Source organism: Hemicordylus capensis, chromosome 2 (assembly GCF_027244095.1).
Source record: "Hemicordylus capensis ecotype Gifberg chromosome 2, rHemCap1.1.pri, whole genome shotgun sequence".
NCBI lineage: Eukaryota > Metazoa > Chordata > Lepidosauria > Squamata > Cordylidae > Hemicordylus > Hemicordylus capensis.
In genome coordinates, this window is record NC_069658.1 from 327,164,738 (window position 1) to 327,191,228 (window position 26,491).

General features: G+C 44.7%; 1 protein-coding gene across 1 annotated transcript in view; it reads left to right on the forward strand.

The window, feature by feature from the left end:
- Positions 1–26,491, forward strand: part of GNAI2 (G protein subunit alpha i2) — a 178,480-nt gene that overhangs the window by 145,700 nt on the left and 6,289 nt on the right. Inside the window, exons 5-7 of the mRNA XM_053296520.1 lie at positions 8,956–9,084; positions 23,412–23,541; positions 24,390–24,543. Of these exons, the coding sequence (XP_053152495.1) occupies positions 8,956–9,084; positions 23,412–23,541; positions 24,390–24,543 (413 nt within the window). The remainder of the gene's footprint in view (positions 1–8,955; positions 9,085–23,411; positions 23,542–24,389; positions 24,544–26,491) is intronic.

A 26,491-nucleotide genomic window follows, 5' to 3' on the forward strand; every position in this document is an offset into this window, starting at 1 on the left:
TGGGAAGGGCCAGTGCATGACAGCGTGGTGCGGTGCAATACAAACATCCAGATCCTTTATAGCGTGCTGAGCAAAGCACTGCATCTGTGATAGGAGGAGATTATTTAATATGTATGGTTTGTAGTTATTTGTGCTCAATAGTGACAATGAAAGGCAGTAAAACCTAAAGTGTTTGAATGCATTTCCAAGTAATAAGTTATTGGCCATATCCACATGTAACATGAATGGAGGTTGGCGAACCCACAGTCAATTTTTCTAACCATGAATCAAATCACAGACGTTCGTCCAACCACCGTCTGACAACCTCCATTTTCAGGGCAGGAGAGCCCCCCCACTTCTTCCTGGTCCACCAAGGTTGCATCCCAACAAGCTCCGTAGTGTTCACGTCACCAGACTGTGGGCAAGGCATTGGCACATCTCCTGGGTGGCAGCCATTGGCCACAGTCTTCAAGGGGAGGGGGGGCATGCCAAGTGCGATCATGCCTTTTCAGAATGGTCTGCCCGCCCTCGGCAGGGAAAAGACATTTAAATCCCTTTAAATGCCATGCTATTCAACCATTCCTTCTGACAGCAATTTCACCACCGCCCTTGTAAGAACGGAGTCTTACAAGGGATCCTAGGGTTGGCCTGCTGTGACTAAGGATGCTCTTGCGATGGCTCACCCCGGCAAAGCAGTCCATGGAGACCAAACCACACTCCTGCCCCTGTGGCGGCTTGCCACTGGGGGGCTAGCACTCTCATGAGAGAGCCAGTCTACTGGAGAAGACCTTAGGCTCGCCAGCCTTCAGTCTTCCATCAGACTGCGTGCTCGTGAGTTGAGCTAACCCCCAAAAGGGGCCCCCACTTGCCCCTGCTAACTGGGCAAAGAGGCAACTTTTTAATGTGGTGATTCTCTTTCTTTAGCAGGGGGAGAGTAACTGGCCCTATCCACCCCCAGCACAGTACCTCCAGTGACTGTTGCTGGTGTCTACCTTATGTTTTTTAGATTGTGAGCCTTTTGGGGACAGGGATCCATTTTATTTTATTTTATTTATTATTTTCAATGTAAACTGCTTTGGAAACTTTTGTTGAAAAGCAGTGTATAAATATTTGTTGTTGTTGTTGTGGGGCCTCTCTGGTTAATGATTGAACTTTTGCACAGCTATCTCCTCCTCTCCAGGGAGATTTTGACACTCCATCTATCCAGGTGTAGCTGGGTTGGCAGACTGGGGAAACACTGGGACCGAGGACAGATATTTACTCCCATTCAAATTTCCTGGGTTTGGGTTGGTGTTGCATTGTATGCAGATCTGCCATCACAGAGAATCATGGGAGAGGGGAGCCCTGATTTTGCCATTCCAGGCAAAATCATAGATGGACATGTTCAAATGGTGGACGGGCTGGCAGAGGGCCCACTTTGTCAGCTTTTTCACAGCAGTCACCAAGACAGGGAGAACTGTTGCCAGGGTACCTGTCCCCACAGCTTGTTTGTATAGAGCAACCTATATAGGGCAGCATGACCCCATGCATGTCTCTATGGCAGGCCTGCTCAGCTTAGGCCCCCCAGCTGTTTTTGAACTACAGCTCCCATAATCCCCAGCCACAGTGACCAATAGCCAGGGATTATGGGGACTGTAGACCAACATCTGCAGGAGGGCTGAAGTTGAGCAGCCCTGCTCTGTGGCCTAGCACTCTTGTGAGACAGTGATCCACGAGAGTAGGGGATGTCATTGCACATTATTAGCGATTCAGCTCGACACCCCTGTCCCCACAGATACTGTAGTTCTTCTCATAAGCTTTGAAGGAGTGTCTCCATAGCTTTACAGTCTCATGAGTGAGCGGTCCGTTCAGGAACAACATCCATCTTCATCACAGATGAGGAATTGCCCCTTTCACTGCTGCCTGACCCTTCTCATGAGTAAGCCTAGGGGCCATACACATTTTCCTAAGGGGGAGAGGCTGGGCCCCCCTTCCCCAACATCACTGTACAAAAATATAGGCTTGAGCCATTCGAGAATGCCTGGGTGGGCCTGCCTTTTAAAGCTGACCCCGGGTATTGCCACCCTGCCATATGTTGCCATGCCAGTGCTCTAATGGGGCTGCCCTGCTTATGTTGCCACCTCAAGTGCATGTGCTTGTGAACATACATCTTTGTAGCTTCATTTTTGGAGAGCAAAGTCCAGTCATCCCTCGCCAACCATGAGGCTTCCGTTCCAGGGAAACCTCGCAGTGGGCAAATTTGTGCCAAGAGAGCCACTGATGAAATCAGTGGCAAATGGGGTTAGGGGAATCACGGTTGCAAAGGGGCCACAAAATACAGTGGAAAAATGGGGGGTCCCCCCAAATCACCAGGAGTCAGTGAGAGGAGTACCCCCCCCATTGCAAAAAAAAAAAAAATCACAGTTGGCGTGACTTGCCACAATTTCCCGGTCGCGGATACTCAGAACCATGACTAGGAAACCCACGGTTGGAGAGGGATGACTGTACATAGTGCCCGTCTTGCCATCCCGCCCGCTTTCTCTCCTGATTGCCAGGAGTGGGGAGCAAGGGACAGAGTGGGGAGAAGGTATGCTCCTGTGTGACTTTTCCATTTGACAGGCTTTGAAGCTTAGGATGGGACAAAGACGGGGGGGGGGGGGGCCCGCAGGGCTAGTGCTTGGAGAGGCAGCCAGTGAGAAGTTTTGCATGTATGGAGCGGGTACGGGTCTGAGCCACCATTTGTATGATTACAGGTCCAGAAACTGAATGACACTGTGCTTATGGCACCGTCCATGTTCATATGTAATGTTGCCACCAAAAAACCTCAGGTTATGGTGGTGAAACACACTACAAATCGAAGGTTAAAACTGGAGTTTGGTGAGGCAAGCCTCAGGTCACTTTTGCCACAAAACCACAGTCGTGGTTTCACGCACAGTTGCACGCATTTGGATGTTCACAATTTAAAACCTCTGCCCTGTTTTTAACTGCAGTTTCACGTTATGTGCAAATGTGGCCATTGCATATATTCTAAAAATTTAAAAACCTTGGTTTAAACCTCAGTTGAAATTGGGGTAGATCATACCCCAGAATGGGAAAATACTCATAAAATGTTGTGTTCAGAATACCCATACAACTTTGTGTTCTTCAAAGACATGGAACACTGAACATGCAGTTTTATTTTTTCCCCTTCTCATATTTATCAGTCCACCCTGATTTTGACCAAGGGTTAAGAGAGAAAAGTTAAGGCTTTTACAAACTCATTCACATACCAGAAAGCATGGAAACTGTAAATGAAGGCTCCAGCCTTAACATCTGTGGTAGGTTTAGTAGTAAAGTTCCACAGTGGTGCATATTGTGCGTTTCTATAATTAAATATCATGCTCCCAGACTTTCCCCTTGGTTTTCAGTCCCACTGCCATAAAGACAATTTTGAAGTATGTTATTTACCTGAAGGAAATGGTGAAATTATTCCTTGAGTCAACCTATTTAAATTGCTTTGTGATGCAACTATTTTTCATCAAATTTCTTTGAACATTATGAAGGAGATTTTCCTATTGATTTTATAAAGAAAATGCCACGGTACCATGCGAAAAGTGTTCATGGCTTAATTATGCAGCTGCTTGTGCAGCTGTCTAATCAAATGTTTATATACCATGAGCCAAGCTAGGTTTCAGCTGCAACCAAAGATATTGAGCTAATCTTTCAGGAGTGTATCTACTTAGTGTCTATACAACAACCAGAGAGGGAGGGGGCTCCCAAGAAACTACAAAAACCAGAGGTCACAGTGTAATTGAAAATAAAGTATCTGCAAATTGATAAACCACACAGAATCAACAATACACATACAATTGCATGAAGTTCTAAACAGAAGCCACAGACTGTATCTCGGTGTGCTTCAGCTGCATCCAACTCCAATATCCACATTTTTAAGAGGGTAGTCTTGAGGGACATACAAACATGAATACGACAAATACGAATATGGTGAACATTTATATGCTGCTTTTCAACAGAAGTTCCCAGAGTAGTTTGCATAAATCTAAATAAATACATAAAATGGTTCCCTGTCTCTAAAGGGCTCACAGTCTAAAAAAAGAAACATTAGACAGACACCAGCAACAGCCACTGGAGGGATGCTGTGCTGGGAGTGGATAGGGCCAGTTGCTCTCCCCCTGCTAAATAAAGAGAATCACCACTTTAAAAAGGTGCCTCTTTGCTCAGTTAGCATAGAAATTCAGTCTGTGGAACAGAAATTGAATAACATGGGGCATAATTTTTCATATCAAGGGAAACTTCATCTTGAATTCATTATTTAAGAATTCCCCACAATTCCACCCATGGAATTTCTTTGATTAGAACAATGATTTAGGAGGGCATCATTTTGGGCTACTTTAAGCAGAAACATCCCTGGAGGTGCTGGGGATTATTCCAGTCTGGGTTTGGTGTCTACTGGGTACCAAATTTATTTTTTAGTTAGTTAGTTTGTTTAACATTTATATACCACCCCCAAATGCAAGTCTCTGGGTTTTGGTCCATCTAGAAGCAGAATTCCATATTCCATGCAATACATATATCAAAACCTCAGTAGTCACTTCTGTTAAGGAAAATGGGTTCAGGAACAGGCAATGAGTCGCGCAAAAACAGTGGTGAAAGGGATGCTTAATCCAGCACTTTTCCTTTGCATCTCCTTCACTGAAGCTGCTTTCCCCCATGAGGGAATTTTATTCATTTCTACAAAGATAAACATGTACCTTGAATCTTGCCACTTGGGAAAGGGAAATAGAAATTTAACCACTCCTTCCCCTGCTGCTTTGTTCTAAATTGACTCCTCTTGAAGCTGTTTTTCTCAAATAGAAGCATCCACTGCAATTTTGCTATGTACAATTGTGGATAATGTGTGGCTCTGTCCCAACAAGCAGAACCTGTTGCCTCTCCACTCATCCTATGATTAGCTGCTCTTATCTGCACAAAGAGATCATTTCCAACTGATAGCTAGATCTGGGAGAGAGAGGGCAATCCCTACATTCTTCTGATAGTTTTGTATTAATAAATATGATCACATTTAATATGCAACACACTGTGAAACTAGGGAAGGAGTTCTATAAAAATTACACCATAATTAAAAAAAAAGTTGTTCTAGTAAGAACTAATCAGCCTACTTTCCTTTCACTGTCTCTACAACTGGATTAAATTTGATTCAAATAGAGGTTCACAAGTTAGATCTCTTACCTCAAATGTTCATGCATCCATCATTTTGGATCAGGGTGGATGACATTATTACAAACTATACCATTGAGGTGTCCCTGTGTGTCACTCACTACAACTGTCTCAAACTTGGTTCAAATGGGTTAGACAGTCCTCAAGTTAGTGCACATGTGCCTCAAAGGTTCATACGTCAACCATCTTGGATCAAGATGGATGACATCATCACAAACTACACTATTGGGACATCTCTATGTGTCCATACAGCTGTAGCAAATTTGGTTCAGATCAGTTAGATTGTCCACAAGTTAGCCCACTTGCACCTCAAATGTTTATGTGTCCACCATCTTGACGTTGGATGACATGGTCACAATCTATGCCATTGAGGTGTCCCCTATGTGTCCCTACAGCTGTAGCAGTTTGGTTCAAATCAGTTAAGCAGTTCACAAGTTAGCTAGCACCTCCAAAGTGTATGTGTTGGCCATCTTGGATCGGGGTGGAGGGCATCATCACAAACTGCCACTGAGGTGTCCCTGTGTGTCACTTACAGCAACTGTATCCAGTTTGGTTTAAATCGCTTAGACAGTCCACAAAGTAGCCCGCTTGAGCCTCAGATGTTCACACCGCCGCCATCTTGAATTGGAGTGGATAACATCATCACACACCACACCATTTAGGCATATGTATGTGTCCCTACAGCTGTAGCAAATTTGGTTCAAATCAGTTAAGTGGTTCACAAGTAAGCGCACTTGCACCTCCAAAGTTTACGTGTCTGCCATCTTGGATTGGGGTAGATGATGTCATCACAAACTATGCCGTTGAGGTGTCCCTACAACTGTACCCAATTTGGTTCATATTGGTCCAGGCATTGTGAAGTTGATGTTGAGGGCACATATACAGATGCCGGGTGATCTCATAAGCCTACTGGAAAGTAGGCTAATAAACTGCAATCCTTTCTCAGCAGCCTGAGACCTTCCTACTTGATTGGTGCAGGAATGTTAGATAATACGGGCAACTATTCTGCATGGGAGGAGGCAATGGTAACCCCACCCCCATATTCTACCAAAGACTACCACAGGGTGCTGTGGTCGCCAGGAGTCAACTTGATGGCACATGTTACCTTTATCCTTGAAGTAAATAGAATATCCCACTATATTATCACAGCCTCCCACTTTCCTTTTATTCAGAACTAGCTTATCCTGCGCAGAGCATCTGCATGCTAGTACTTGATTGCTCCCCTCACCCCTTGCCACAGCCCCCCCTCACCTCAGAATTCTCCTCACCCTCACCTGAGCTGCACTCCTGCTCCTCCATCCCATTGCTTCCATCCCCCTCACCCCTCTTGATCACTCCTCCATCCCTTTACTCTGCCCCCCTCATCACTCTTGGTCGCAGCTGTAGCATTGCTGGCACCTATTGGCCAAGCTGCAGCCCCCTATCCCCAGCTACCTCCCCACCCGAGCCCTACCCCTGCTCCTCCCCACAGGAGCAGCAGCAGAAGTTGACTGGGCCCTTCATCGCTGCCACTACCGCCATGGCCACTTCTGTTCTCACAGGCTCCTTCTCCCTATCTGCATATATGAATCCCCACTGGTGCTTCTGCTTGCAAACTCTCGGAGAGCTTCCATGCATGGGATTAGCCACGGGTATGCCTTAGAGAATTAAATATATAGAAGATAATTATTTTCTTTGATGTGATGTGGACTTTTTATAGGTGTACAATAGCAACTATAATGGATAGCTTATGTGCTGTAATCTCAATTGTTATGCCTATTACCTTCATGTTTGTTCTGTGAATATACTGTATGCCAGCTCCACAGGCAGTAGCAGACTTTGGTAGCTTTTTGTCCTGAATCATCTTGTCATTGTTAGCTAGCTGTGTAATCCCTCAGCTTGGCTCTTTTCACATTGTGGCTTTTTGCTGGAAAGACTGGGATATACACATGGAATTTGCTGCAAAGGAAATTGTTGTCATTTGAATAGCCTGGCCAGATAACGACTTTGTGCTCCTGTGGTTGTACTCCCTTCTAAAGTAGAAGGCGTGTCAGCAGAGACCCCAGCTCCAAGCATGTCCCCTTCTTTTAATCTGAGACTGAGCAGCATCATATGCCTTTTTAGGAAAAATGTGTGTCACCTGGGTGGTCATTTCCCTGGTAGATGTCATAATGTGAGGGATTACCTGTCCTAATGCAAGGCCTGTACTGAGGGATTTCTGCTGCGTGCCCATGTTGTTCCTTGACCATTCCAGATTGGATTTATGGACAATCCTCACACTGCTTATTGAAGTGTGTATATTCTAGGCTAAAAGAACCAAATTTGGAGTTGGAAACAAAACTGAAAATTGAGAAGGAGTTTCAAGATTCCTTCCAAGAAGAAATATTGGAGGACTTTTCTCAGATGACGTCCCCACATCCCTGAAATCTAGACCTCTTGGCAGTGATTCCATACCATTCTCCCCTGTGGCTTCCTTTATGACTGTTTATTCATGGGTACATTGACTGTATGGTGTGTTCTGTGAGTTCTGCTCCATGGTCCTGCCTTTTCCCTGCACAACTCTGGAAGCAGAAGGAAGGAATTTAGCCAAAGGGATGAAGGGTTTTCTGGCACCTAGAACAGGATTTCCCTTGTCCTGGTGTATCTGCCTCAAGCAGCACTGCTGTTTGCCCCCACCCTACTCCCTTTAGACCTCTCTCTTCCTCCCAGGAAGGAGAGTTTTGTGTATTGACTAGAAATGGCATGGAGCCATAACCCCCCCATTTTGTTGCCATAGCAACAAATACTTTTCTTTTTCCTGAGAGCTGCATTGTATTAATGTAACTGTGCAGCCACGATTAACCTAAAATGATGATGGAGGGTGAGTAGGACGCAGCCCCAGAGTCAGTAGCTCTCCCAGAAGAATCTCTCTTTAGAGCCAGGCACCTCCTAGCTCTACACCACACATAACTCCTGTAAAGCAACACACACAGGCAAAATGACAAAAAGAATGCCAGCCCCAAATGAAGGGTTACATTTAGGATAACACAACCTTGTGTTTTTCTACAGCTAGATTCCTGCTTTAATTATGGCAGTCTGTTCCTCTCTCTGAAGTTGACTTGAGAGCGGAAAGAGACAGACAGACAGAGGCTTTATAGTACAAAGGGGCAGTTGCTCAGGTCAAAGTCGTCCTGCATTTGGGAAAGAACTTTAAGACTGCAGTTCTATGTGCATTCACCACAGTGGGACTTATTTCCAAGTAAACAGGCATAGGATTTGGCTGCATTCAACTGGTGTTTGTCAAACTTCACAAAATAGTTTCCTTCCTTCCTTCCTTCCTTCCTTCCTTCCTTCCTTCCTTCCTTCCTTCCTTCCTTCCTTCTTTCTTTCTCTAAATCTTTCACTTTTGCTTCCTTGTAATCGAGAAATATCATTTTTAATAAACTGTTTACTCATAAAATATGTAAAAATAATTCTGTCTCCACTCCACTGATGTTCCATTAACCTCCAGGGTTCTTTGTTATAATACTTTTTACTAAGTATTGTAGACCCACTTGCATGTTGGGGTACTTACTCATGAGGTTTTTACTTGTCTCCAAGATGACTAGCAAATATGTGTTTTCTTGATAGCATGAAAATTGGATGAATTGTGCTAAATATCTCCTCCCCAAATTGGGGGGTGGATGTGAGGGGGGGGTGAGTGAGAGGGAGAGAGATCTTGCACTGAAAAAAATTACGGTGCAGCCTTTTCTTGTAGTGTTCATCTACAAAGCATTTGGTAACTTATACTGAGCAACTTAGCTAACTTTAGCTTTCTCCATGCAGCTACCTGAATGACTTGGAGAGAATAGCCAGAGGGGATTACATTCCAACCCAGCAAGATGTGCTAAGAACCAGAGTGAAGACTACAGGCATTGTGGAGACTCATTTTACCTTCAAGGATCTACATTTCAAGTAGGTGCAAAGCTGGCACACAAGGCAGCATGTTTCAAACTGGCTTGGGGTTGTTTGCACTGGTCTGGCCTAGCCACCTTTGGTAGCTATAACTTTCTCCAGGTAAATGAAACTTGTGGATGTTACTAACCTTTATTTGCAGGGCAGGAAAAGATGGCCTTAGACTCCAGTACATGAAATAACAGAGAGCAAGGTAGCAGCATTACAGAGTGCACGCACTGTCTGTGTGTGTGTGCATGCATGCTCTTATGAATCCTCCAGTGGAGATGGACCATTGGATACCAGCTGCTATGCATTGTTGGAGCCACACTTTGAGGAGGTTTCAATTTATTCTTTTACATGTGCATAAAAAGGGGGCAGTGGTGGCAACTTTCAGCTTCTAGCAGAAATCCTGAAATTTTTATGTAAGTGGATCAGTCATCCTGTATCCAAACTGAATCCACTTCTGTTGGGTCTTCAGCTATGTACTAAGTTGGAACAGCCTGGGATATCAAAATGAGCTGTTCTGTGATGCACAAAGAGATGCAAAATCCACTTCGGTTCATGCTCTTGTGCTTCTAGTAAGCTAGCCTAACAATCAAGAGGACATCTTTCCCTTTTGGAGGGGGAAGACACATACTAGTACTTGTTGTTGTGCAGATGAAAAAAGAAAATTGTCTTTGCCCCATCTCAACCCCCAGAACCTGTACTCTGCATTCCTTTGCACAAGCACCTGTTGCACTGATCTAATATTTGCTCACATTAATACATAAGGGCAACCCAGTTTTATCATGTTTGTTAATTGGTTGCAGCTGCTGTAAGGAAATTGATAACCATCAAGTCCATCCCCAGGCAATGAAAGGGGACAGCTCCTGGGGAATGACCTCTTAAAAACATTTCCAGAGAAGTGTTTGGGGAGGTATAGAGCTTCAAACAGTCAAAACACTGCTAGGGAGGCAGATCTGAACTGTTCCTTACAGTGATGTCATAGACCCCACCTACAGCAAAATATGTGAATTAGCAACAGCTGCACAGTCATCCTGGGAAAACCAGTGGGAAAATAGTAATCAAACAGAAATGCCAAGACAACACAAGCGTTGGCCTCTAGCATGACACCTGTATCTTTTTCGCTTGCTTCCTCTTTTCTGATTTTCGGGATCTGAAGATCAGGATAATCTTTGGGACATGGACTTTGTAGCTGTTGGCCAGCTAGCCACACAGCGAGCCACACAATTAACCATCAGATGAAACTCACCAACCTGCCATCTTGGCAAGAATGATGGCCCCATCTTCTCTAATTCATTCTGAGAAGATAGATATTCAGTTTAAAATTCCCTAGATGTGGTCATTCTCAAAAGCCGTACTTTTCTACAAAGGCATTTGCTAGCTTGTTAGAGGGGAGCAATATACCTCAACCCGGTAAGAGAGCCACATTTTCAGTTGTCTGATTATGGAGAAGTTTGATCCAAGAAATGTATTTGTTGCCATGACAGGTACCTAATTTTCCTCCTGGCCTGCGTGCAGAAGAAGTTCACTTTCCTTTTCTTCTTTATCTTCTCCTTTTTATAGAACTGCCTTTGGAGTGCAAATGTCTCTGGGTTGAATTAAAAAGAGAACATGCTGGTTTGCACTTACCAGGGCACAAAATGCAAGGAGCCAAATAAGCCCAACCATAACAGGCTTCTGGTTTAAAACCTTCCTGCTGAGATGGTGCCAGTGTAATCCTCTTGCACTTGTCCCTTCTAAATGCAGCAGGAAGTCATCACTTTGGAAGGTTTTTGTATTGTAATGATTAGACTGCAAGAGACCAAAATTACAGCCATAGCACCACAACAACGCAGCACAAGCGGAAAGGTAGGGTGCTCCATTCCAAGACACGGGACCCCTATATGTATTCCCTGACAATTTGTTTTGGGAAGATGCTCAGGGTACCAGTTGGTCCTGGGAAGCTAAAACTCCAATCAAGCTGCTCAGTTTAAGAAAAATGGTCACTGCCTTCCTGTATGGGCTGTAAATAGATTGGTTCGTTCAAGAAGGTAGCCCGCCCGCCCGCCCCCCCCAAAAGATATGCATTATTTTTATCATTTGTTTGAACATGGGAAAAATCCCGTATCCCTCAAAGCTATAAAGTAACTAAATCTATTCAGAAGGAAAGCTAACAACCAACCACATCCCCTATTAAAGCATGAGCAACATCAGTGGTGCGTCACTATAGTCACACTTCCTCTTAGACAGTCTTCACTAGAAAGTTCATTTCCTTATCTGAGATTTTATCTCAGCCATGCCTGAGTTTGTCAAGAAAAGAGACGAGGGACACCCACTGAGGAGGTGTTCCAGGGCGGGGTGGGTGGGCATATGCAGGACTGCACAGGATGCCCGGTTGCTGACAGAGACAGACCAACGAGTGAGGGGAGGGAATGAAGAAGAGAGAAATGGTTGGCTTGGTCTTCTGACACAAATGGTGCTCTCCATGTTTACTCCATGCTCCCTGCAGCTCCCTCCCTCAGGGGGAAAAACCCAGTAAAGTTCCCACATCCATACAATGTACTTCAAAAACAAGACAAAAACACTACCAATTAAAGCAATAGTTTTAATATATTCATAAAAATGGAATTTAAATATCTAAAACCCTTGAGTTTAAGATGGGAGTTAAGATGGGTCCCCTTTTTGCATGTGGTCCACAAAGTATGGAAATTACAAGTTAATACGGTGACATTCAGTTTTGCCTCATTAGCATTACAGATTTTATACACCTTTCTGTATTATCTTTGCTTTAACAATTAGCATCCATGTACACACACATGCAACAGAACTGAAGGTTACCGCAGTAACTTGCAATTTCAATACTTTGTAAACTATAAGGAAAAAGGGGAATTGTCTTAACTTTCATCCTAAACTGAAGGTTTTTATTCTTCAGATACCTCTCTCTCCCCACCCCCCCGCTCTCCAGTTGAATGCTGTTCTTCATGACCTGAATGCTATTAAAGAATCATTCGGTTTTATTATTGTGACACATTTGTTGTGAAGTTTCCCAGAAGTCTGCATTCATTTAAGATAGTTCCCAATTTGTACTGTGGATCAAACCCTGACTTCATGTAAAAATCTATCCAAATTCAGCACAGTCAATAAGACCATGGAGGGGTCATAATTGGATCACAGTCAGAGTGCCATTCCTAGCTCGCCACAATATGTGAAATTCACTGACCATTAAATGTACTCTAAAACTATGTTTCCTTGGCACATTTGTTACCATGGTGCATTGCATACCCAAACTTGATCAGCAAGTGGACTATAAAGCTTTCCATTTCACTGTTAACTTCCCATGTCCAGCATTTCCCAGTGTAAATTCACTTTAGAAAACACTTGGAGACAAACCAGCTGACTGTTTCACTCCTCCAAAAAGCTGTTGGATAAAGTTGAGCTATATTTTGAACTCTGGCAAACAGATTCTATTGAGCAAAAAGCCACACCCACGCAGACGCCATTGTCAGTAGTTGTAGGGGAAACACTGTGTAACATCCATGTTACAACTATGTTCTTTTGTCTCAATAATTTCACTAGTGGGGCAGAGATCCAATAAGTACAAAATAGGACTATAACTGAGACTTAATGCTTAAAATGCCCGTGTCTTCCTAAGTGCATGGATCTTCCTTTACTTGGGTGGCATACTGTTTGGAGACAGTAGCAGTGACTCATGCAGGCATGTAGAATCCCTACTAACATATCACAAAAATGTATTAGGAAGGCTGCAACCTTTCTCCTGAAAGAGATACATATGAGGCCCATATGTTCAACACTCATATGAGTGTATAGTATACACAGGTACAATTCTGTACACAGGTACAGTCATTCATATGTTATGCTGGATGCAGGTGCAGAAGTACATTTCCTATGTGTACAATGCATTTGACGGTCCCGTATCCAGGTTCATTTTAAAATGAACACAGGTACAGTCATTCACACAAACACATGTACAGTGTACAGACATATGTACACTTGCGAAACATAATGTCTGAATTGGGCGATGGAATATTCCTAAAAGAGATACATAAGGAATGTTACCTATTTCTTACTTTTCAGCAGGCCCTGCAATATTAACACAGCATATAGCAATGAGAAACCAGAGCAGGCTGTAATTCTCCTGATAGTTCTCAGTTGGAACTGAATTTCCTTCCTTAAGCCTGGTAGTTGAGCTGGAGAGTTTGCTTCTCTTCTTGTGGTTCACCTTCACCTGACATGCGGGGTATCTGCTCTGGTGATCGGAATATGGTGAGAGCCAGACTGGAAGCCAGCTTGAAGTATCCGCCTGCCCTCGGAGTATAGCATTTGTAGTCATGAAAAACTCTCATCTCCATGTATTGGATTTTCAGTAACATGGTTCTTTCTGGGTCATCATTCTCCACAGGGTAATCTGCCTTCAAGCCAAATGGTGTTATCTAGATTATTTTCCTCAGCACAGTTGCATGTGGAAATCAATTTACTTGATTTCCAATAGAACTGATGCCACATTTTCCAGCTGCTGTGAATCACCTCATGACTATATATGGAGGCACTGCATTTTCAGTCCTGTCCTCTGACCATGAGAGAAATATATATCACCCTGGGTAGCTCAATGTTAGACTTTGTAGGTTGTATAAAAGCATAGCTGTAGCAGACCTAAAAATAAATGGAAAGCTAATGCTTTGTAGCCTTCTTCAGATGTTACGAGCACCAGCGGCATTCATAGTTTCAGCACCCAAAGTGGGGAGGAGAGCTAGTCTTGTGGTAGCAAGCATGACTTGTCCCCTTAGCTAAGCAGGGTCTGCCCTGGTTGCATATGAATGGGAGACTTGATGTGTGAGCACTGCAAGATATTCCCCTTAGGGGATGGAGCCACTCTGGGAAGAGCAGAAGGTTTTAAGTTCCCTCCCTGGCTTCTCCAAGATAGGGCTGAGAGAGATTCCTGCCTGCAACCTTAGAGAAGCCCCTGCAAGTCTGTGTAGACAGTACTGAGCTAGATGGACCTATGGTCTGACTCAGTATATGGCAGCTTCCTATATTCCTATGTTCCTTGAGGAAGTCACAAACAGTGATGGCCAGTGCTTCCGTGAGCAGCCACCAGGATCGCCCGAGGAGGTTGTTGCTCATGGAAGCACCCACCTTCATGGTTACGCCACTTCCCCTTTCAGACAAATGGAGTCATAACCACGAGCAGCCGGCAGGATGGGGTGAGTGACAGCACCAGAGTGGGACTTCCCACTTTGGGCGCTGAAACTCTGAGCATGCTCATAACATGTTGTTGTTTGAATGTGGTTTTATGGATTTTACTGTTGTATTTTAACCTTGTAAATAACCGAGGGATACATTCTGAAAAACAGAGTTGCCACTTTTTAATGTGGATCTGCCCGTAAAGTAAAAGTGTGCCATTGAGTTGATGTCGATTCCTGACGACCACAGAGCCCTGTGGTTGTCTTTGGTAGAATACAGGAGGGGTTTGCCATTGCCTCCTCCTGCACTGTATGAGATGATGCCTTTCAGCATCTTCCTATATCGCTGCTGCCAATATAGGTGTTTACCAGCAGGGATTCGCAGCGGCAACCTCTGGCTTAGTAGTCAAGCCATTTCCCCGCTGCACCATTAGGTGGCAGTCAAGCCATTTCCCCACTGCGCCATTAGGATCTGCCTGTATATTCTGTTAAATGATACTGCTGTCATTGTGGCCCTGAGTTCTGTAGGAGTCCTATTATCCTAAGGCGGAGATGTGGCATCCCTTCCCTTCCCTTCCCTCCAGTCTGGATAGTCGGAAGGTGGTGTTTGCCTGCCTGCCTGGTTTTTCCTATTCCCCATCCAAAAGTGTGCTGTGACCACTGTCTTTCTATAGAGAAATATGTCTTAATAATTAAATTATCAGCAGCATTCCAAACAAGTTCAAAAAGGTGATCAGTCCATAGAAACCTTTATTATCCCACACATGTTCTAAGGGGCAGAGACAAAGAGATAACCAGCTCCCCTTGAGTTTACAGACCTTTCTTATCTGCTCACTTGGAGGCAATTCTTCCCTGCCCCAGGTGAGTGGTGATTTATAAGGGGCTATCCCAAGAGTAACCAGCTTATTTCAGCTCCTTCAGTCACTAGGCCGGAGAGCCCATCTGGCTGTCAAGTGAGGGCTGTCTAGAATCGCTTGAGAAATAAGGAGGCACTTGCATATAAATATTCTTAAATGTCATCAGATAATATTCCCATACCAGATTGTTGATGACTCTCCTCCCTCCCCCATCTCTTTCTCAGCTGTGTGTAGATGCTGCATAACTAGGAATGCATCCAGGTCAGCACTCTTGTATTTCCCTGCTGAGTTCCAGCGCTAGTGTTCTTGTCTCTCCTGTGCATACTTGCTTCTTCCTCCTTGTAGAACTGCCAGGTCAGGTCTCCTTTATTTGTGAATGCCTTCTAAATGTGCACAGTTGTTACCAGGCAACCATACATGCCGTCATGGATTTGATATGTTTTCCTCCCCACTCCACACAAGGAGCATGGAGACTAAGTTGCAGAGTAACCCGGTTTAACCTCTGCCCAAAGAGCTGATGATGCCTAAGTGGATGGATGGACAGATGTAAATTCATCATGAAAAGAAAACACTTGGGGAATAAAGGAAGAGAGAAGTAGTAGTAGTAGTAGTAGTGGGGGGAAATTGAGCTGTAAGATGTTTCCACTCTTACCAGTTGCTTAAAAGTTTGTATCTCTTCAGTGAAGTTCAGGTTATTTTGCAGAACTAAGCCAGGAAATGACAAAGCACAGGATGCTTTCGCAAGTCCCTTATGCAGATTTCTGTGGTGAATTACATGAAAGACGATCAGAATAGATGTACCCTACTGGAAATGCTATGAAAAACTGAGTGTTTGCTGGGGGCTGGTGAAGGTACTTGGGATTTTTTTCACAGTAGCTTTTAAATTTAGTCCTAAACAGCTAGAATTTTACAGTAGCTGTCCTGAAGTAGCTAAACATCCATTTTATTTTTAAAATCCTTCTTCAAATTATTGGATATGGGGTGATATAAACTGCCAGATAGAGCAGTGAGGGAAGAATACGTTCAGTAACAGATCTTGAATTGCAAATTAATTTATATTGTGTCTTTTGTTACACAGGCCCAAGCAAGCATGGCATCTTACACATATATGGCCCTCGTTCAGTTATCTTCACTATTTTTCAAGTGGGGGCCACTTTGACAAAAATCATCCCGTCGGAGAACCATTTCCCACCTTCAGCACAGCGCTGTGCTTTCCCCAGCACCAGTGGGAGAGTTGGCCTTTTAAGGAAAACAGAACCCTGCCCAACCCCAGCACCATCTTGGAAGGTGCAGAAGCGATCCTGGGAAGCGTTAGCCTTCCCAGAGCTTTATCCATAGAGCTTTATCTATGGGGGAAATGCTGGGAAGGACTACATTTCCTAGCATCCCATGTGCACCTTTCAGGCTGGTGCTAGGGGCTGTGAAGGCTCCATTCCCCTTAAAGGAGGTGCCCCAGTGCTGGGCAAAGCACTGCATCGCAAAATGGGAATGGTTGCTTCCCCATTGGGCCAGGATTGCTGAGTGAATATTTTGCTTTACAGTTATTCAGGGAGCCACACTGAGGGTTGCTGGGAGTTGTCTATGGCTCCCAGGCAATGAAGAACAGTGTCCTAGTTTATGTATCCTGGGTTGGATTCACTGCAGAAACACTTTGCCAGTTATGGGGGAGATGCTCTGGACCTTGGAATATCTGCTCTTTTTGATAGTCAAGGGACTCTTAAACTACCTGGAGGAACAGGCTGCTGTCAGTCTGGTAAAACCTCAGAATGCTAGCCCCCCTTAGCCAAATCAATAGGAACAGCGTGTATAACAGATCTTTGGTCTGGACTGTTGAGTGTCATTGCTTGTAAGTTATTTTGAGAGAAACCAACAAAATTGAGAGGCCAGAACTATTCCAAAATAAGAAGTTTTTATTAAGGACATGGAGGATACTAGGAGCAGCAGCAAATAGGAACATAGGAAGCTGCCATATACTGAGTCAGACTGTAGGTCTATCTAGCTCAGTATTGTCTTCACAGACTGGCAGCGGCTTCTCCAAGGTTACAGGCAGGAATCTCTCTCAGCCCTATCTTGGACATGCCAGGGAGGGAACTTGGAACCTTCTGCTCTTCCCAGAGTGGCTCCATCCCCTGAGAGGAATATCTTACAGTGCTCACACTTCTAGTCTCCCATCCATATGCAACCAGGGTAGACCCTGCTTCGCTCAGGGGACAAGTCATGCTTGCTACCACAAGACCAGCTCTCCTCTCCTGATAATCAAATCTTTGATCATCAGACATAATTCCAAAGAGGGAGAGGTGAAGGCCATCCAAATGGGGCAGGAGCGAAGTTGGGGGTTGTGAAACCAGGTAGAAATGTAGAGTTGGGTGATGGCAGAGAAATCAAAAGTAGAAAGGAGTAAGGTGAAAACACTTCTCCTTCAGTCTACTGAAACAGGAAGAAAACTTCAAGGTTGGAGGGGTGATTTCAGGTGGGGCCTCGAAGTCCTGGAAAGGCCTTCAGGCGCTAGTCTGTGGCATTTTAGATAGAGTGGAAGGGCACAGCTGACTTACATGGCACTTGGCTTCCTGTCCCCACTTTTCCTCAGGATGGAATTTCCACTCTGCTTCCTCTCATTGTTAAGCGCAGCACTTTGCCTGCCCCTGCCTTGGCGGTCTGTGCTTGTGGAGAAGGCTGGCAGCAAGCCCCGGTGAGAGTGCTCCTCTCTTTCTCTCTCATATCCAAGCTTCAGAGGAAGAATTCCTGCCCAAGGGCTGAGGGAGGGGAAGAGTGCTTATTCCCTGCAGTGCTTCTCTGCCAACTCTTACTCTCACCTTGCATGCTTTATTTCCCCCCAGCAGTGAGAATAACCTCTATCCGTGGTGTGTGCTTTATACTACTTGAATGATGATATGTGAGTATATCTTTGCTGTGCGTACATGGACTGCAAAGCTTCTCTGCATATGTTCATAAAAGACACTTGAACCCATGTTCAGCTGTTTTAAAATCTGGTTTGGGTGTGTATGTTTTACATTTTCCAAGAGTTTAAGGCAGCATACTTGTGCTCTGTAGTGTCAAAGGAAAATATTGAAGAAGTGTTGGGGTTTTTTCTTTGCAGTATCCATCCTGTAGTTGTTTCTATGACTGACTTTGGGTTACACTTGCCCCTATGCTGGATTAGTAAAGTACTTCTTTAAAAGTAGAATTTGTCATCAACTCTAAAATAAAGCATATACCAAATCTTTGAGTTTGCACATGTTAGTTTTGGTTGGGTGGATGAAGTAGTGGGAGGGCTGTGTACAGAGTTCTGACCAATTCTTAGTATTGGCATACACAATGAGGCTTCCTCCTTGTTGGGTCAGAGCACAGGATCCTCTCTTACAGAGATGGTTTCCAGTGGGTTGTAGATGATGTTGCTACAGTCTTTTGGATGCAAGCCACACGAAATAGACTCAAGCAACAGTAAAATGTAAACCTATTGCTTTCAAAGCCTTTGGCAGGAGTGTTGTGGGAGAAGGAATAATGTTTGACATCTTGGCTGTTGGCCTACACTGCAGCATCCCATGTTCCTCATACTGTTTAACGTCTTCATGAAACTTATGGGGAAGCTGTCCAGGGATTTGGCATGTGTTGTTGCTGCCTGTATGCAGATGATACCCAGCATTCTCTCCCCGCCCCCCATCACATCCAAGGGAAGCCGTTGAAGTTCTAAACTGGTGGTTGAGGCCAAAAAATGTCCAGGTCCCAAGGCATGGTCTGAGGATTCATCATATAGCCACTTGGATGAAGCTAAGCAAGTCAAGGTCTGTTCAGTGCCTGGATGTGTGACCCCTGGGAGCGCCATGTACACTGCCTTGAGATCCATCCACAGATAGAATAAATAAAAGAAATAGTCTGGAGGGAGGCGAAGACTAGAAGGTCTAATCCAGATAAAACAGGTTCACCTGCTGAATAGACCTGCCTGTCTGGAGATTAGAGTGCTGCTCTGTTGGATAGGGTAGTACTCCCTTTGCAAACACAGGCTTGCAGTTTGCGGAAGCATCTGGAGCTGGCCTTGGATCTGGATGGATTTATTTATTTATTTATCCTAGGCTGGTGTGCCAGCTCTTCCAATTCCTAGAGCAGCCAGATCTTGCCTGGGTGGCCTTAGTTGCATCTTGCTTGGACTACTGCAGTAAATTCTATTGGCTGGGGGGCAGCCATTGAGAAGTGCTTGAAAACTTCAGCTCTCTAGGATGCGGTGGCTAGACTGTTGACAGAGCCGGATGTCCAGAGTGTACTGCTCCCTTGTTCCAGCAGCTTCACTTCTTTCCAATCTGTTTCTAGGCCCTAAATAGCCTGGGGCCAGGATACCTGAAAGGTTGCTTTCTCCCACACAATCCTACCTGCACATTAAATTAAACTTTGCTCAGGAGACTTTGTTGCTGCTGCTGCAGTATTGTATTTCTGTCTTGCGTTATTGCTTTTTATTTTGTTGTAGTTGGCTGCCGTGGGCATTTTATTATGGAAAGATAAGATGTAAATATTTATAATAAATGGAAAATACTGTTTGGACTGTTTTTGTTCTGACCATTTACCTATGTAGTTGAAAGATAAGAAATAGCCTTTGAAATGTTGATAAATTCACAACCAATGTGGCTGCAGTAGATTTAACAAACAAATGGCACTTTGGGCGAAATAATTGCATTGCTGTGGGCTCCTGTCAGTCTTTGTTACTCCTAATGCACTGTGAGCCAAGAGAGATTTAGTCACTTGCTTCCCTAACATGAAAATACAGAACATCTGGGATGAGGAAAGGAAGTAGAAAACGGGTAGTGGGTTTTGCGACCTGATGAATTAGTCTGGTCCTGTCATAACTGGGAGAAACAGCTTCTCTATATATGGGAAATGAGGAGAAGATGCAATGATGTGTCTAGCTAACTGGTGAATAGATTCCCATGGTGGAAAATAGCTAAAAGACACTGGAAATCGTAGTTACGCTTCATCAGCCTTGCCACGTTCATGCTTCCTGTTGCTGTTATGCTCTTATTTATCTGTATCTGAAACTGAAGAGTTAATGGTATCTTGGTCCATAGCACCTGCACCAAGCCCAAGCCAATAAGGTGCCTCACTCCAGCTTGCCAGAGGCCACTTCCCAGGGTGCCTGTGGAGAATAAGAATTGCCGAGTGGCCCAAGTGGAGAAGCTTGGTCAAAAGAGTGTTATTGTGGCCGTTACAGGCCATAGATTGTGTACATAGGTATGTGAAGGTAGACAGGATAGTAACTTCTGTGAATTGACTTGCAAGGCTGCCTTAAAGTTTTGCCGTCAAGTCTGTGTCGACTCCTGGCACCCACAGAGCCCTGTGGTTGTCTTTGGTAAATACAGGAGGGGTTTACCATTGCCTTCTCCCATGCAGTGTGAGATGATGCCTTTCAACATCTTCCTATATGGCTGCTGCCCAAGATAGGTGTTTCCCATAGTCTGGGAAACATACCAGCGGGGATTTGAACCAGGAACCTCTTGCTTCCTAGGCTCCCTGCTTCCATGCAGTTACTTCCCCCCCACAGTTACTTCCCCGCTGCGCCATTAGGAGGCTGAAGGCTGCCTTAACTAGGGCATAAGCACGAATCCAAACTGCACAAGCTTTAGCTGATTTAAATTTCTGGTGTTGTGCTCAGAGATTTCCATCCTGCAAAGTGCAGTCCTGTCTTCTTCAAGGCTAAAGTTTGTGAGGAGAACAGGCTATAACAAACCTTCCCTCCATGGATGTCCACAATGATTTTTTTCCCTTCGGGTTGGGGGAAGTATATACATTAAGTATGTAAATAGACATCTAGTCTGACTGTGGAGGGAGGGAACTGCCTTCCTTTGTTCTTGTCTCCCCAGTGGGGATGAATGCTTCCCTCCTTCTTTGCGCACAAGGCGAGGAGACTTGAAGCTTCTTTTGGCAACAAACAACAGTTTCCCATTGTGTCTGAAAACAGGAAACTTTGATTTGTTAACAAACTACAAACAGAAGCTTCCATCTTGGATGTGAAAGAGGAGGAGAAAGGAGGGAGACTGTGTACGAGTCTGAAGCTTGCCATGACTTGTTCTTTCGTTGCAACAAACCGTGGTTTGTCATGCCATTGGAGAATGTCAACAGGAATGCATTTCCAGCGTCTCAGTTGCATTTAGCTGCTCACATATGAGCAAGTATTACAAATGAGCAAATGTGTGCCCTTTCAAAAAGGTGGGCACTTTTCTAAACCTACAGCCAGAACTCTCTCAGGCCACTGATCTTACTTATACAGAGAAGTGCTAATTAACTTGTCCAGAGAGAACTTTAGAGCCTCATGAAATTTGCAGATGGAATCCATATAAACGTTGCCATTTTTTCTTTTCATGTGTCATTCACTACCACTACCCTGCTCTTCCCTGTAACTCCAACAAAGAAACCATTGCTTTTGCTAGTAAATGTTGCCCATTTATGAGAATTTCTTTTTTAAAGCAATTATCAGCTTTTGTCGAGAGACAGCAATCAGATTTTAATAGATGAAGCTATATAGTTGCTAGCAAAAGAGATTATAAGTGTGGCGAGGCAGGCATTCTTTGGTGGGTGGCAAGTCTTTAAGGACCAGATTCCTTGCATATGGATATTCCCTTTTTTGCCAGTTAAGTACAATGTTACAAAATATACAGTTACAACAACATGTTTACAAAAACAGTCTGTTACTCTCCTATATGTGTGTTCTATGGTGCATAGAGAGATGCTGGCTGACTGCATGTGCCTAATCTGAGGTGCCAGAAGCCTTGCATCCCAAATCCCTACTCCATTGGCATTTAGCTTGGGCGTCCCATCTGAGCTTTCTATAAGTCTCCGTTGTATTTTGGATTGCCCCCCCCGCCCTTAATTACTGCAAGCTTTCTTTATAACATCAGGGGATACAGTTGCTGTGCGTTAGCTGCTGTGATTGGGATTCTGAGCAGCGCCTCAACTATGGAGCATGAACACCTCTTCATACACACTCTTTTAGGAAATTACCTGGTGTTAAGAGCAGTTCTAAGTATAAGTAACGGCCTTTCTCAGGGCTAGCTGGCCAGGTAACCAATTATTAAGCACTGCATGGGCCTTCAAATGGCTTACTGCTCCATCAGCCAGATTCAGATGTGTGCTCCCTCTCCCCCAAATAAAATATCTCTGGGTTTACAGCCCTCTTACTCACTGTGCTGCAGCTGACACACTATTTTGCTGCTTTGCAGTAGAACAGGAAGGGCCCTTGTTCTACTCCCCCTAGTCCACAATTTGAGACTGCAAGATGCTCCTTGAATCCAGAATACACTTCAGGAAGTGCTCTGCTACCACCACTAGATCAGAAACAAGGAGTCTTGTGGCACCTTAAAGGCTAACACATTTTATTGTAGCATAAACGCCCATGGATTGTGTTGTAATAAAATGTGTTGGTCTCTAAGACAGGGTTTCTTAACTTTGGGCCCCCAGATGTTTTTGGCCTACAGCTCCCAGAATCCCCAGCCACAAAGGCCATGTCTGGGAATTCTTGGAGTTGTAGTCCAACAACATCTGGGGACCAAAGGTTAAGAAACCCTGCTCTAAGACACATCAAGACTCTAGCTGGTCACTTCATTAGACTAAAACAGCTATTCTCTTGGGAATTGTCATCAGTTGGTAATGTTCATTTTAAGTCATCCTGGTCATATCTGTGTGACTTCTCAGGGAACTGGGGAGACCCAGATCCCAAACATGGGTTTGGTACAGATTCCAGTCCTAACGACCTACAGCAGGGCTTCCCAACCTTGGGTCTGCAGATGATGTTGGACTATAGCTCCCATCATGCCCAGACACAATGGCCAAATGTCGTTGTGTCTGGGGATTATGGAAGTTGTAGTCCAACATCATCTGCAGACCCAAGGTTGGGGACCCCTGACCTAGAGGTTCTGTTTGCAAAATGTCATAACCAGAAAGCCTTGCTACTTCAGCAGATTTTCTGCCCTAAAGGTGTGTTTCCCTTCCTTGCATAAAAAGTAAAGAAAGTTCAAGAAGGGTTTGACCCAGGGCATTCCAGCTAATCGGGCTAGGTGAGGGCAGCAGCGCCTCTCACCTTTGGAGGCATTCTGTTGGAGTTTCCCCTGCTAAGCTTCGCGGATCCATAAACCCCCTACTTACCCTTGCACCAGTGAGAACCGGAAAGATGAGGGATTTGCACCCAAGTTACACTTTGTTTCGAGGTTTGGATGTTGCTGAGTTTCTGAAGTCCAGCTTTTCTCTAGGTTTTCAGTGATGCAATGCGGTTGTGATTGCTGCAGAATCAGACCTCACTCAGTAACTGTGTTGCTTTTACTTGTAGGATGTTTGATGTGGGGGGCCAGAGGTCTGAGAGGAAGAAATGGATCCATTGCTTTGAAGGAGTGACTGCCATTATCTTCTGTGTTGCTCTTAGTGCATATGACCTGGTTCTGGCTGAAGATGAAGAGATGGTAAGGAAAGAGTCATGTTACAGCACAGGCTTAAGGGTGCCGTGCTGACTCTTTAGGGCAGGTATCACTTGATTTTAATTTTTCCACGCTTCAAACTGACCAGTGCTTATGTCTTGAACTCTGTCTTTATTGGAGGGTTTGGGGTGGTTTGTATTTGTTTTCAATTTTTGGTCATTTGAGTTTCTCTTTTTGGAGTTCAGGTACCTCATTGTGTAAATGCCCAATCTAAGAAAGTATTTCTAGGTGATACACATTAGTAAATCAGTAGCACTGCCCTTCCCGGGAAAGTACTGCTGTCACTAGAGACATTCCATCCCTTTCATTCTCCTGCCTCTCCAACTACCCTCCAGGTGCTCTTTTTCTATTATACACCCTTCCTGTCTCCACCATACCCAGCTCACAGTGACCGCACTCTCACACACTTCCAATTATTGATCTGTGTGCAATAGCCCCCCCGCCCAATGTTCCATGAAACTAACCATAAAATTTCAACCTTGAAGGTCTGTTTAGGTTATAAGTTGGTGGTTTATATGCAGAGTGCACGACGCTTTAAACCTGCCTTTTTGTTCACTGCACGTGAGCTGTAGGCATCCTATGGGCTGCTGACTCAATTTTTTCTGGTACATCCTGTTGGCTCTATTATAATTTAGGCTAGATTTCAGGGCCAAGCATCAAGTCCTGCACTCCCATGGCAGTTGCAACTGGTAGGAGTGCCAGGAGGTGTTGACCAGGCCTTCTTATGCAGTACGTTTGTATGAAGCTTGGGCCTGCAGCATCACTCCCCACAGCCTGTTGGTGCCATTTTCCCTGCTGCTTCTAAACACATTTCCTGACTGTTGTCTTGGCAGAATCGTATGCATGAAAGCATGAAGTTGTTTGACAGCATCTGCAACAACAAGTGGTTTACAGACACATCCATCATCCTTTTCCTCAACAAGAAGGATCTCTTTGAAGAGAAGATCATTCACAGCCCCTTGACCATCTGCTTCCCAGAGTACACAGGTATTTTTCTCTGCCATTTTTCACCAGTTTCAAAAATTTACTTGAGGTCTCAGAAGTGGTTAGTCAGTCAGGCTCTATTTGGCCTGGGAACATAACCCTTGAATTGGTATTAGTTGTAGGTAAAGAAGAAGTTTCCATCTTACAAAATCCCCAGTATCAAGTTTATCTCTCCTGTGTCTTGCTCTTTCCCCTCTCTTATCATTTCCAGTCGTTTTCCCTTTTTATCTAGAGGTAAAACCTGGTGGGATACAGTGTCAAAAACCAGATTTATTCTTGTGTTGCTCTAGATATTTAGCCTCAAAGTGATTATTTAGAACTGATGTATAGCAGGCTATTGATCAGGCAGTGGTAGATGCTCTGTGGAGTGAGCTGCTGCAATTCCGAAATGAGCAAGAGTTGATTTAGGGCTGATTCATAGTTGGTCAAACAGAAAAGCTTCTGTTCTGGTGGGTTGCAGGAGCTGAATGCTCACTTCCATGCATAGAACAGAATTAAGTATTGTGGGCAGGACGTATGCATGGCCAATTCTCATGGAACCCCCCACCCCCACCCGCCCCACAAAAAAATTGTGGCAATTGAGAGTACCACAAACATGCAATGATTGCATTATATCATATATTTGGCAACACACCCTGTAGACTAGTGTGCCCACACACACCTTCAGGATTTCTGCTGGACCATATGTATGAACTGATATATACCCTCAAAGTCACTAACTGCAGCTTTTACCTATATAGAGCCCCTTGTGAAGTGTGTGTTTAGTAAACAAACTATTTATATCCTGTGCTCCCATTCCACTAGGAACTGCCAGGGCAACTGTGTCGTATACACAGTGGCCTCTTTTCAGTCATATATATGGGTGATATTTTGCTACCATGTCAGGAGCATCTTGACCCATCTCTGAAACTGAAGGATGAATGGCCATGGCCAATACCTCCGATTTATCAGTGGTAGCATGGCAATAATGGTCATCTTCCTGTGAAGTTGTGTACACAGGTTTTGATTCTGGGAGGACACCCTTCTAGTTGGGAATGGGACAACTCACCCCACCCCCCGCAAGCCCGTCCTGTCACCTTGGCTTTCGATCCGGAGGGGACAAGTGAGAGGAAGCTCCCTCCCACCCCACCCCAAAGAGAAATCTTGCAAAACCTTTTACACACAATGGAGTTTTCTTACACAGAACGGAGTTTGTTGCAAACGAACAAGCAGCGGGCAGGAAGCCTGCAGCGGTGGCTCTGCCTGCACCGGGTGGAAAGCCAAAGTGCCAGGACGGGCGTGCAGAGGGGGCAGGCGGGGAGGGAGATGTGTTGTCCGCCGAGCGGAAGCTGCAAGGAGGGCTCTCTGGGCGCCCCTTCTGCTTCGGACAGAGAGCCTCCCAGCCCTCCTCCTGTCCACCTGCCCCTTGGTTTTGTCAGGAGAAGCTCCATTTTGCAGGAGAGTTGCCGCTTTCTCAGTGAGGCTGGCAAGTTGCCTCCAGAGAAGGGCCGTTTGACTCGAAATGGGTAGAGCCCACATCGCTGCTCTCCTAGCCTGCCTCCCCCACCTGCCCCATCCCAGTGAGACACGGAGAAAATGGCAGCTGCTGCGGGGAGCGAGTTGATGCTGTTCTACTAAACGAAGTTCTCACCCCTCTTTCACTACAGTACTGCAATGTCATATTTAGGCAGCAGAATCAAAATCTGAGAAGAGTCACACATCTTTTTTGATTTCTTACTATTGCATTTTTGTCACCTCTCCAGAGGTGATAAATAGTTCACACTGGTGACAAATATGAAAAAGGGACTATTTTGATCCAATATGGCGTTCTGGTCATAATACTGCTATTTAGAAACCCCACAGTGTCCAACAAGAGGCTATGTTCTATATGGGGAGGATGCTAGGAGATATGCCAGTTTTCAACATGTGGATAATGAGGCCCAGATGAGATATGTGATATGGGGAGGATGCT